This window comes from Alligator sinensis, unplaced genomic scaffold (assembly GCF_000455745.1).
Source record: "Alligator sinensis unplaced genomic scaffold, ASM45574v1 scaffold143_1, whole genome shotgun sequence".
NCBI classification, from domain to species: domain Eukaryota; kingdom Metazoa; phylum Chordata; order Crocodylia; family Alligatoridae; genus Alligator; species Alligator sinensis.
This window is the reverse complement of record NW_005842156.1, coordinates 188,936-202,269: the sequence shown is the minus strand read 5'-3', so window position 1 is coordinate 202,269 and position 13,334 is coordinate 188,936. Positions and strand designations below refer to the sequence as shown.

Sequence of the window (13,334 nt, the reverse complement as noted above, 5' to 3'; positions counted from 1 at the left end):
TGCTGAACCACATTCCTGTGTGCCCCTGCTTCCCCACTGGTGCACTGCATGCCTTCCGCTGCTCCTCTCCATGCAGGGTTCTCCTCCACATACTGTTGCTCTCTGTGCCCCTTTGCTGCTGCTCTCCATGCTGTGCTTCTGCTACACCAAATTACCCCTGTGCTGCACCATGCATACCCTCTGCTGCTGCTCACTGTGTCCCTCCACTGCACCCTGCACCCCTTTGCTGCTCTTCCCCATGCTTCCCTGCTGCTTCCACTTGCCCCTCCCTCGCATCATTTTCAGGCACCATGACTTACCCTTAGTTTTCCACTGTACTGTGACATTTAGGCACCCCGGGATGTGGGCTCTCCTGGCACTAAAGGCAGGACCATGTTGTACCACATGACCCCCCTGGGACAAGGGCAGGGCAGATGCTAGAAGGGGAAGTCAGAGGGAGGGAGATTCTGGAGCCCCTGGCTACTGTTGCATCTGTATAGGAACTCAGTGGTGTAACTAAGGCAGGGCAAATGGAGTATGCTGAAAATAGTGACTGCTGTTGGCCGCTGCAGAATTGCAGTCATGGTGGAAGCCTATGCTGCTGACTAGGGGCTACAATTTTAGCCCCTCAGAGGCTGCCAGTTGTTCAGACCTGAAATAAATCAGTATGCAGTGTGCTTGGTAGGATTAGATTTTTATCGGTAAATGTTGATTTAACCTCACACTTGCAGACCGATGAAAAAATATATCCATCATTAATCAAATTTTGTAGTAAGGGTATATGAGAAAAATGATAGTTGATGGAGTGTGTAATGACTTGGGGAGCAGTCCTACAGAGCCATGCTAAATGTAGTTTGGACTGCAACTCCCAGAAACCCCAGGGGACCGGGAATAAAGGGGAAGGAAGTGACAAGGCAGACAAAGGAGCTACAGGTGAGCGGAGCAGGGATTGATGGCTGCTCAGCCGCTCAAGCTGGTTGCAGACCTAGAGTAGTTAAGTTTATCGTTAATAAATTGGCTGCCCCCCACACCTCTAATTCTGCACAGTCTTGAAAATTTAAATTGATTACAAATCAAAATAAATGCTTAAAAATAAACATTGATATTATCTGTCAAAATTATTAAAAAATAAAAATCAAATTCTGCCAAGCCTAAGTGTACTTTAGAGCAAAATGTACTTAGCTGTAGGCTTGGGTTTCTTTTGAGAAATGGTACAAATAAAAATTCTACCTAAAACCAAACCTGGACCAAATTGTCTTATGTGACTGTTCGGTTCCCAGCAACTGTTGGTAGTTTTGAGTGGTAACAAGCTTTTTAACCTTCAAAAGCTAGAATAGCTACATTAGGTTAAGGTAGTAGTAATTAAAATGGACTTTTTTTTTTTTTAAGAAGACTTATAAGAGTACCTTTTTCTGGTATTTCTTCCTGTGCAGAAAATTGCTTTCTATGTACAGCTCTTCCCATTACATATGCTGCTAACTCTTCATGTTCCCTTCTTCCTTTTACATCATGATTACTTTTGAGAGCAGATTGTTTCCATGTTTATACTTAGTATAGTGGGGCACTTCTTAAAGCATCCTCTTGAGTATAACTGTAAGGGCATTTTTAAAGTTCTGCCTTATGAACTACTTTTTGTGTCTTCGTTCAGTAAGTTGAAGTAATTAAGGAGACTGATTTTAATCTAAACACCAATGTGGTTACTGATTACCATGCTGTGCTTCTAGCAGTCTCATGAGTCTTATAAATGCTTGCCAAGGTATGTTAAGAATAGTCTGATGCTCTTTTGTTTTGCTCAAGTAGGCTGAGCAGAATCCGGGGAAACCAAGCATGATGTCAGGTTCTGAAAAAGAGCAAGATGGAAACAGAAGGGTATTTGACTTTTTCTTCCCTTTTTTAGGATTTAGCCATTGGATGTTCCTAGTGTGCTTGGCTAGACTGCTTGATATATGTATTTGCACAGTCAGTAGTGTGGTGCATGCATGCTTTTTCTTTTTTCTTTTTTAAAGTAGGCATTCCTTAATTTGGGGGTTTTTTTTTTTTTTTTTTTTTTTTTTTTTTAGTACTTCAGTCTATATTATAAAGATGAAAATTTACTTGCAGGTCAAGAATGTTCCATAGGCTTTCACTTGACTATTGTGTTATAGGAGGGTGGGCATTAAGGTTTGTTTTTGTTTTTTTTTTAATGGATTTTTTGGTTTCAACAGGTTCCTCAGTCTATAGCAATTCTGTTTGTACTGAAAGCCAACCATTCTTAGGTGCTATTTTGGAGGAGGAGGGAGAAGGTTGGAACTTCTTTTATTCATTTTAGTTCAGCAATTTTATGTTGTTATGCAACTATATGGAAATCAAAAGCATAAACCCTCTGATCTTGAGAAACAGTAGCATGTGGAACACTGAGTATCATGAATATGGTCCCATTGACATGAGGCTACTTATAGCAACAACTTCTGTGCATCTCTTACCCAGTATGGCCCAAAGCAGTTTTATATATATTTTAAACAAAAAATAGTGGTTCTGAAAACATAAATCCTTATTAGCCCAAGTAGTCTTTACTGATGGTCCACAAAGTGCTTTTCCTTTTTGAAAGCCCAAGTGTTAGGTAGGCAAGGTGATCCAGGAAAAGATCTTTCTTGCAGCAGACTACAGGATGAAAACATTGGAGAGCTGCTGGTAAATACAGCAACCAGTTGTATAGTTCCCAGCATGCAAGTGACGACTGTAGAAATCTGGGTAATAAAGAACACCTAATATTTTGTTTTCTGTTAGGTTAGAAGAGTACCAGGCTCAAGTGGCCATCTCCATAAGACAGAAGATGGGGACTGGGAGTGGAGCGATGATGAAATGGATGAAAAGAGTGAGGAAGGCAAAGCAGCTGTTTCTCAGGAAAAGGTGATATTGATAGCAAGCTAACAAACTGTGGGGTTCCTCTTGCATTATTTTTAATTAATGTACAAAATTATAATTGCTCATATCCAACTATACTTATTTTACAGTCCCGAAGAGTTAGAGAGGAGGAAAATACAGAGGTAAATGATTTTTATTACTTTACTACCCGCAAATATTTTGATTAGGTCTGTTGATCTAATTTCTTATTTTATAAGAGTTGAGAGAGAACTTCAGGTGGTTTGATTCTCATGTATTTAATGAGTAGGAGTTGAGATGGCGAGGGTTACACAACTGGGCCTAGAGGAGTGATTCTCAACCAGGGTGCTGCAGCACCCTGGGGTTCCTTGAGATCCTTTCAAGGGTGACATGCAGTGTTAGCACTGTTAGATTTGCAAACATGATTTACAAGATACCCAGACATTTCAAATAGGAATCCATAGTGTTAAAAACATTTTTACTTTCTGTGGGCTTTCTGAGTTCTTTGCAACAGCAACTGCTCTATTATTTTATCTATAGTTTAAAAAAAAAAAAAAAAAAAAAAAAGAAAACTAAGAGCTTGCATTTTCCAAGAGGTGCCTGAGTCTAAAAAGGTTAAGAACTACTGGCCTAGAGTGATGAACTTAGAGCCCTCACAGGATAAAAAAGGTAGGAAATTTAAAATTATTTTGTTCATGCTTTCTAACTTTGAAGTTTAGTGAAAAATACTGGTTACGATAAGGTAATCTGGTCATTTTTAAATGAGCTTTTATAACTGGATCACACTAATTACTACCTTTCTCTCAAACTAATGATGACTGTTTCTTAGTAGTTGAAAGAGCTCCAAAGTTCTGATACAGCTCTGATGCAGATTCTAAAGACCAAATTGTCTGTCTTTGGAATCTGTATCAGCTCAACACTTAGCTGGTAATTAAAATGCTTCATACCATATGCAGTGCAATGGTTCACTACATTGGTACAATAGATTAACTTAATTCAGCCACCAATAAACAGAAATAAAATGTCATATTGAATTTCATTTCCTTATGCTTGGAGACCAGGGAGCAATCCTCCTATGTACAAATGGACTAAGATTTCTGGTTTAAGGCCAAAATGCTATTCAGATGCCTGTTTGAGGTATGACACATTACGTGAAGCTATGATTTCTCCAGTCCAAACTGATGAGTTAGTTGCACAGTCCTTCGCAAAGGCTGACAGTCCTCAAAGATTTTGGCACCCTTTCTTGACAATTCAAAACCTGTGTCTTTCAAATTACTCTGGACTCTTTCAAAAACAGGTGGATGTATTTCTTGCTGGGTCACTTGATCCCAGCTGACTTCCTGCCTGTGGTGGTGGGGCTGGACTCGATCTCATCCAGCCCCTAATGCCCTAATTAGGGGTCCCTCCCAGCCCCTAATGCCTGAGAAATCTGTGAAATTATTCCTGTCTGAGCTCTGGAAAACAGACACTTTATATGCCATGATCCTGTCCCTGTGGGAGCTGCTGATTAGGTTTGGAAATGCTTTGTGGATTTGTTCAGTAACCCCCTTGCTTTTCTCTGCTTTATGCTACTTGAGATTTACAGCAGTGGCCAAATGATTTACGATTCACTAAAGCTTTTTCTTTGCTGGAGATCAAGATTTCTGTCTCTTCAAAGTCTAGATTTGGTAGGACGAATGTCTGAAACATATAGCTCTCTTATGCAGATTCCTTATGTGACACATATAGGAACCACTTTTTTAAATCTACTAAGAAGCACTAGCTATATAGTTTTCTTGAGGAGAAGTTTTAGTGTGTATATATCTATCTGTAGATATAGCTATAGAGATAGATATGTGGCCCAGTTGTGGCCCCTTAATATTAGGGAGAGATTTGTCCCTATAAGTGTTTTGGATTATAAATGGTCAATCCAGTTGTGAAGTCTGTGGAGTCACCTGCATAGAAGGCTCTTTATACATTTAATATGGCAAGACTTCCTCTATAATACTGAAGTGAAATCCACATTCAGAAATATGAAATGGCTGCACACCTGTTTCATGACTTGAAACTTTTTATTTACTCTTTGACATCTCTCTCTCCTTGCAGCACTGTCACTTACATTTGGCTGGAGAGCTCTGCTGTTAAGGTTATTGACTGCTTTTTGTGAAAGTCTTGAATGAAGCAGATTTTTCTTTCACTAATTGAGGAGTGATTGTTTTGGAGATTCTCTTGATCAGGGATCCATACAAGTAATATGGTAGAAAGGCATTCTTCCTTTGCACTTCTGAAACCAAAAGTTTCAAGGTGATATTTTTACAGAAATTAATCACATTTATTTTTAACAGCTAAGCTTTAAAGCCTAAGAGCCGGAACCAAATAATTACATAATTCACTTGTCTATTTTAGGTCTCTTCCAGATTCCAACATAGATCTAGGAAGTAGAGATGAATATCAGAGCAGTCATTCCATATACTAGTCATGCACTGGTGTGACTTTATGGCTTAATCAGCCTGCTCTGTGGCTATATATGGAATACTAAATGAATTTGTATCTCAAGTGTCTGAATCAGTCTGCAGAATGGTAGTAACTCAGCACTGTGAGACAAAGGCAGCTTTGTTTGTGCTCCTTAAATGTTAGTTATGATTTTGTTATTTTTTAGTTCAGAAATGTAGAATTGTCTCTTCCTGTGTACTGTGGAAGATTACATGGGCCAGAGTTTGAAGGCTAAGATTATGAGGAAGTTCTTAAAGCATATCATCCAAGCTACATGTTTGTCAGTCATTGTGGGGATATGCAGTCTCATTACTTTGAAATAATTCATCTGCTGAAGATGGAAAATTACATGTAGCATAATAATACTATTAACACAATTTAGTAAAACTAAAGAATTCCTATTTGGCTTTTTGTGAAGGGTAATTTAATTAATTTGCATTTAAAAAGTAGATTTGGACAAATCTTTGTATTGATGTGTTAAGATAACCTTGCATTGATGTGTTAAAATAATGACTCCTTTTTTACACCTCATATGTGTTTAATAAGCATGAGTTTAATTGGAGTCACTGTTGGGGAAAAAAACTATTCATACATGTATTTTGATAGTGTGTGGGTTTTTTGAATCACATCATAAAGACTTCATAATAATCTTTTAACAGATTACCATGAATGCTAATAATATCCCAGAACAGATACAGAATCTGTCTGTACAGGACCCTCAGGTACTGTCATTAGTTACAGTTTAGGATATTTTTTTCTTGAGATTTCAGGAACATAGAAATTTGGGGTGGTGTGGAAAGGATGATGTGAGGATGGAGAGAGAAATCATGAATATGGATTCTGTATAAATATATGACAAAAGCCAGTGATTTCCATCATGGTAGACTACCTGCAAACTCTCTACCTTAAGATGCAAGGGTAGCTACAAAACTAGATTAAAAATAAGAATTTACTGTGAATAAGAATGAGAAACGTACTGAGTGAAAACTACTAAAATAAAATAAAAAGCCCAGCATTTTAACTGCATTACCACAGTTTAATGGATTATCAGAATCTGATGCAAAGTGAAAACTCTTGTATCTGGTCCCCTAACTTAAGCTTTCTAATTTGTGGATTTGTTTTATTTATATACACAGACCACTTCACTGGTTTCACTTGTATTTTAGACATATAACACTTTATTAAAAGTGCTTAAAAAGGTGCTTGAGAGTCAGAGGGTATGTTTTAAATAATTTATGTTGACATCAAATCTCTAACATGGAAACTCTTTCAGTGTTTCTCTTTGGCATGCATTGTAATAGTGTGCTACTTTTTTCCCTTAATAGTCCCAGCCTGACGTTAGTAATGAATATAGTGAAGTTCCATGTGCAGTGAATCTTGTTTTAAGATTAAGGTAAGAGATTCTTCTATTTACCTTAGCATTCCTTTTTAGTTGCTATGTTATTCCTGATCTCCCTCATTGCTTTCATAATATTAACATAAAATGAGTATTAACTTCTTTAATCTCCCAATATGACCAGTATGAATAGTGTTCCCATGACTAATTGCTGTCTTTTAATTGCTTACTAAAATGGAGGAAAATGAAAAGCAGAATGTGAATGTAGCTTCAGGCTAAGTGTACCCTTCATTAAGTATTTTCTTTCTTTTTTTTCGCATTGCAATGTAGGATCACAGTGAGAGATTTTTAATGAGTTTCTTTCACACTTCAGCAGTCAGCCTCTGACAGAAATAAACCATGGCTGTATTACAAGTTGCCCGCTCAAAACATTTTTCATTGGCAGGTTTGATCAGCCACTGTGGAGAAATGACAGATATATTTTGAAAGAACATTCGGTCTTTTAGGAAATGGATACAAATGTGATGTCTGACTTCAATTTCATGCAATAGAAGAAAGTCAGTTTACAACTCAATATTATATAGTAATTACTTAAGTATATAGCTTTGTATTTGGAGAGAACAATTTTCTTTAAAAAGCTGGCTGGCTTTTAACTGTTTTTCCCTAAATCTCTGATTTAGTTAGAGGGGAATACATCCTCTTCAGCTTGTCATTGAATCCTGTTTATGCAGATGAATAAGTTATGTCTTTCACAGGCATCCTAATCTTCTGCTTTGAGTAAGGTTAAGAATATATGCTTATTATCACAAATACACAGCAAGTGCAAAAATAACCCCTAGGTTTGTTTTATTTATTTATTTTTTTAATAGTGATTGACTCTTGGGTAAACATAGAACAGATATTTGAAAGGTGTATGATGTCATATCCATTAAAGCAATATAAAATAAACTACTTCATTAGAAACTGGCAAACTGTGTGGAACTGGCACCTTAAGTTAATTGAGAAATCCACTGTTTTCCTCTTATCATTCCTTTTCCAAGATCCAACTTTTCGTTCAACAAGAAATTGCCCAATCAGTAATGACTGGGTAGCATAGGAGTCCAATCTTTTATTTGCAAATAGCTTTTCACATGACTTGAAATCAGTTCAGGTATTGCATAGATCTAACTGCAGTTTCATTGTAATAACTCTCTTTTTCTGCCATCCTCCTGTTTTCTTCAGACGCACTTGTTTGGTCTCTGTTTTAGATGATAGGTTCTTTGGGACTGGTTGTATCTTCCTAAGTGTGCATGCAGCATAGAATAATATGGCCAAGAGCCTTATTGGGGTCTGTTACTATTTTAATAAAACATGTGGGTGACCATTTTAAGTAGGAAGACACAAACTAGTTTTAATGTTCTACTAATAAAAAGCACTTTCTGAGAAGCCAGGACAACGGATATAGTTGAAAATCTAGATAGGAGTCATACTTTAAATATGTGCTCTGAAAATCCTTTAATATTGTGTGGTTGGGGGGGGAACGTGATGGTGGCTTCATATCAAGAAAATTGATACCAGCTGATGAAAAACAACTTTTGCATATGTAGATCAGTTTTTTAAAAACAAAAACAGGAACCCATTATAACTGCTTTTTATTAGCCTAACTGAAACATTTTAAAGCTATAGTAGGGTTGGAGTGTTGCTCTAGCTGTGGTGGTCCAGAAAATTTGTGCAAAGCAAGGTTATTTAGTGCTATATTTTATTAGACCACTGTAGAGTTGGACAGGTGTTAGACAAGTTTTCAGATGGCAAGTATCCTCCTTCAGGTCTTTAGAACTTTTTTATTTATTTATTTTTTTGTATCTGTATAACTGTAAAGCCAGGTACCTTTGCTACCTGGAGCCCAGTTACACAGAACTCCATCAAAATGTCTAAAAACAGCTTCTCTGTTTTGTTACATAAATATTGTGAATGTGCACTGAATGCCAGAACTGAAAATGTTAACAACTTGCTACTTCATCCAGAATCTTTAGGGCTAAGTACAGACAGTCAAAAAGCCTGAGGCTGAATAGATTCAATCTTTGCAGATTAGTCTAAGCTGTGTAGACTGAAGCAATAAGCAAGTGAACAGACTTTCATTTTTGATTCTGGAAATGCAGCCACATGTCTGCATTCCCCCGTTTTTGTCCTGGTAGTGCTGGAGCATGCCTCCCTGCTTAGCTAGGGGCAAACAGCTTTAACCTGAATCAGTTAAGTTTGATACTAATATCTATGCATGTTTATCTTAAACTGGTTTCAGCCATTTTGAAATGGTTTATGTGCACTGAACTTCTGTTATGTTACAAACTTGAACCAATTTCTGATCATTATACTGGTTTATGTGTAAATTCTGTCCCTAGCCTGGAAGTGCAAAGTTCTGCACTTAGGACGGAAGAATCCCATGCACACGTACAGATTGGGGATCAACTGGCTAAGCATCAGCTCTGCAGAAAAGGATTTGGGGTGTTACAATGGACAGTAAGCTGAATATAAGCCAGCAGTGTGCCCTTGTTATGAAGAAGGCTAATGGTTTACTGGGTTGCATTAGTAGGAGCATTGCCAGCAGATCAAAGGAAGTGGTTCTTTCCCTCTGTTAGGTACTAGTGAGGCCACATCTGGAGTATTATGTCTAGTTTTGGGCTCCCCACTACAGAAAGGATGTAGATAAATTGGAGATAGTTCAGTGGAGGGTAACAAAAATGGTTAGGGAGCTGGGGCATGTGACTTCTGAGGACACCCTGAGGAAATGGCTTATTTAGTCTGGAGAAGGCAAGACTGAGAAGGGATTTAATAGCAGCCTTTAGCTACCTAAAGGGTGGTTCCAACGAGGATGCAGCCTGCCAGGCCATTATAAAAGAGCCCCTAAAAAATTAGGAAATTAAGATTTATCTGCCCCTGGCTGCCTGTCATGTGGCCCTTGATGGCTTGCCAAAACTCAATAAGCAGCCCTCCACCCAAAATAATTGCCCACCCCGCTACACTGTTCTCAGTGGTTGGAGATGAGAGAACAAGGAACAATGGTCTCAAGTTGCAACAAGGCAAGTTTAGATCAGATATTAGTCAAAACTTTCTTACCAGGAGGGTAATAAAGTATTGGAACAGATTACCCAGAGAGATTGTGGAACCTCCATCCCTATCTGACTTCCTGCCCCTGGGGCAGGGGGCTGGACTTGATCATCTTCAAGGTCCCTTCCAGCCCTAACATCTATGAAATCTGGGTAGGCAAACCCTTGACTGGGATGACCTAGCTGGGGATGGTCCTGCTTTGAGCAGGGAGTTTGACTAGATTCCTTCCAATGTTAATTTTCTGTGATTCTATGATTCTAAATCTTAAAATAGCATGTTCTTCAAGCAGTCAGAATATTAAGCCCCCAAAAGGTACACAAAGTGCAGAATATAGCAAAGTTGGCATTTTATTTGTAGTTTGCAACAAATGCTTCTCAAATTGCCCATTGCTTCTCCTGAATTTAGTTTTCACTATAAAAAGATGTCCTTGGTACTTGCTTGGAAAAAAAATGCAAATGCTTAGCGGTGGAATACACACAGGAATTAATTAGCTGCTTTCTCTGTTAGCAAGGCTCTTCTAAGTATCCATGCTATAGAAAGACATATCACCACTTTGCTCCCTCTGCAACACAGTTCAATGTATGTTTTTTAGCATGGGTCTTTAAGCAAGCTTTGGAGGTCATAAAAATAATGTGTTGTATTTTATTAGTTGTTCATGTCAGTGGAACTAAAGGAACATTCCAGATTGGTGTTTATAATGGAAAAGTCTTGGTGTATCTTCTAGCTCAGAGGTGTCAAACTCTCCCTGCCCTCTACACCGAATTCAGACCACAGAGGTCTTTATGGGCTGGATCCAGATGCTATAATAGGGTTAGTGGCAGTTACAGGGATTACCACACCTGTCATTCCCACACCCCACTCGTGTGCGCCCAGTGGGGGCATTGTGTCTTGAATTTCAGCAGTAGGCTTCACTTCCTCATTGTTGTGCCCCTGAATTCCCAGCTCCTCTATTAGCCTTAGAGGCCACATGATACAGCTACCACAGCCCATGGCCATAATTTTGACACCCCTGTCCTAGTAATATTATCTGGTACTTTTCCAGTTCTGTAAGGGTGGAAATAACAGACATTACCTGTACAAGATCAGGCCCTCAAGCCCTAGGAGCCTCTGCCTGGCTTTTTCCCACCTCCAGAGACACTCAGGGCAATCTCTGGGGCATGTCTGTGATAGGCAGTCCCAGCCACAGAACTGCAGACCACAATGGAGTGTTCCAGCTTTCCCTGCTTGAAGAGATGTGCCCCCAAACGATCTCTGAGGATCTGGAGATCATCAGGGCCACTCCTGCAGGCAGAGAAAGAACACATGGTCTGTTGTCCTGCAAGTTCAATAGGTTGGACAAAGAACAATGTGTGTTCACTGAATGAAGTGGGTCAGCTATGTCAGGACATTCTGACACTGTTAATTCGCTTCATTTGGCAATATCTATTTCTAGCCTAAGATTTCTCAAGCTTGATCTGGGTTGGGCTGGTTGTGTGGGAAATGCACACTTTACACCAGCTATCTAGTGTAGAGTGAATTAAGGATGTTAATAGAAGATGCCATCTCTTGCATATCTTGTTCAATTCACAATTCTCAAATGCAAGCAGTCTTTAAAGATCCCTTTGTAATTGTTTGGCCAGTTTCCAACTTGACTATCTGATTTTGTTTTTTGCTAACCTTGCTTCATATTTAATTCTTTTTTAGAGAGTGCCATTGCTGCCCTGCCATGTGTGCAGCCCTTGGCAGCTCACCAAAACTTGTTAAGTGGCCTGCCAGTCAAAATAGTTGCCCACCCCTGTTTTAACTGGACTAGATAGGATCAGTCAGTTATTCCACCTTTGCTTGAATTGAGTAGAAGCTGCAGCTGGACAGCTTCTGCCCCAGCACATAGGACTCCAGGTCCCAGCTGCCTTCCACACACTTGGCTGCCCAGTGTGATAAGCAGCTACCTAAGGGCAGCTAAGTGGGTGGAAGGAGGCCAGAAGCTGGGGCAGGAGCCATTGGGCTGCAGCTTTCTCCTGCCTGTCTGGGCATCTGCTGTCTGGCATGCATCTCCACAGCTTCCCTGCGCTGCTTGCTGCCCAGAGTGGTGCAGCAGGGGCAGGGAAAAGGAGGAGCAGCTGCTGGATACAGGGGAAGCTGAGCAGTACCCGGGCAGTTGCAGCCCCGCTGGGAAGCTGTGTGCGCTGTGTTGGGCTGGGATGGTGTTGTCTGGCGGGCACAGGGAGGGTGCAGGCCAGAGCGTAGCAAAGCTCAAGCTGTGCCAGGCAGGAGTAGATAGGGCTTGGCCTCATGTGGAACACCATGGAGGCATCAAAGTCAGATACAGTCAATTGGTGACTGCCTGCCTGTCCATTCAGTTGGTGGGCCAGATCCAGCCCACAGGTTGTATTTTGTACACACTTGTGTTAAACTGTTGTATGCTATTACTACATTTTACTCCCACCTTGAGCAGTGATACTTGAAGTGATTCTGTATAAAACTTGTAAAATGTTTTTCAGTCCTCTTGCATTAAATGTTTAATATATACCAGTGTTATTTTTAAAGTACAAATTGTATTCAGGAGACTATTCTGCAATCACCTGGGACATATTTGCTTCCAAAAGGCAGTTGACTTTTGACCTGGAATGCATCCAAAATTATTTGGAGATTTTAATGCAGTCATAGCATGTACATATTGATATTTCCTTTCCAAGACTTCACCAGTGTTTTGGTATCCTTTAGTAGTGAGGAAATTACCAATTTCCAATCACCAATTACCAATGTCTGCTCGCTGTGGTGATAGCTTTGAACACATGTAAACATACATTGTTTCTTGTGAACTCTATAGAACAGCGGTCTCCAGACTTTTTAAGCAGGAGATCACCTTTGGCATTTAAAAGCAACCTAAGATCTACTATGCGTTGCTGCCCCCCCGCCCCCATCCCCTGCCCAGCAGGCAAGTCTGTTGGTGGGGGAAGGTGGTGTGTGCAGATCGAGGCAGAGGGAGAAAAAATTATTGGGGGGTGTGCCTCCACCACAGGTAAGTCCCACCCAGCCAGGGCTCTGCTCAACTTACCCCTGCTCCTGCTTCTGTGGCACTGTCCCTCAATGCAGGGGCCTCGATCTAGCCTCCACCTCTTCCCTCCCCCATGGACTGACCTGCTAGACTGGGGCATGCGCATGCATGTATGCGGGCACTCAGCCTCCCACCCCAGCCTCAAATTGACTCCAAGAGGTTCTGAGATCTACCACAAGAGGCTCCAAGATCTGGTTGGTGACTACTGCTGTGGAAGATTTAAAACTTAAATTAAACACTGTTGTACCTTAGCTCCAGTTTTATGGAACAGTGGCAAAAGGAATAGTATTTAAATTGTTAGAGGACTGAGAAGCATTATGTGGTAGGATTATTAAAAAGCTTGGGTATTGTTAAGGCCATGGCTATGATCTTAGTCAAACGAACTTAAAAGGTTGGCTGAGAGAAGTAGTTGCTGTGCATATATTTAAAACAATAGGCAGGCTTTGGGTGGGACACTACACACCATGGGAGGAACATGAAGTCAAATAACTTCAGAACAGGAGGTGGCAATAAAAAGGAACAAAGACTCGTGAATACAATCTAACTGGAAAATGCAGAAGGAAA

At 40.0% G+C, this 13,334-nt stretch overlaps 1 protein-coding gene across 1 annotated transcript in view; it reads left to right on the top strand.

The window, feature by feature from the left end:
- STK39 (serine/threonine kinase 39) overlaps window positions 1–13,334 on the top strand; it is a 157,613-nt gene that overhangs the window by 69,543 nt on the left and 74,736 nt on the right. The window contains exons 10-14 of the mRNA XM_025206469.1: window positions 1,780–1,848; window positions 2,746–2,868; window positions 2,973–3,005; window positions 5,973–6,035; window positions 6,639–6,706. Coding sequence (XP_025062254.1) covers window positions 1,780–1,848; window positions 2,746–2,868; window positions 2,973–3,005; window positions 5,973–6,035; window positions 6,639–6,706 — 356 coding nt within the window. The remainder of the gene's footprint in view (window positions 1–1,779; window positions 1,849–2,745; window positions 2,869–2,972; window positions 3,006–5,972; window positions 6,036–6,638; window positions 6,707–13,334) is intronic.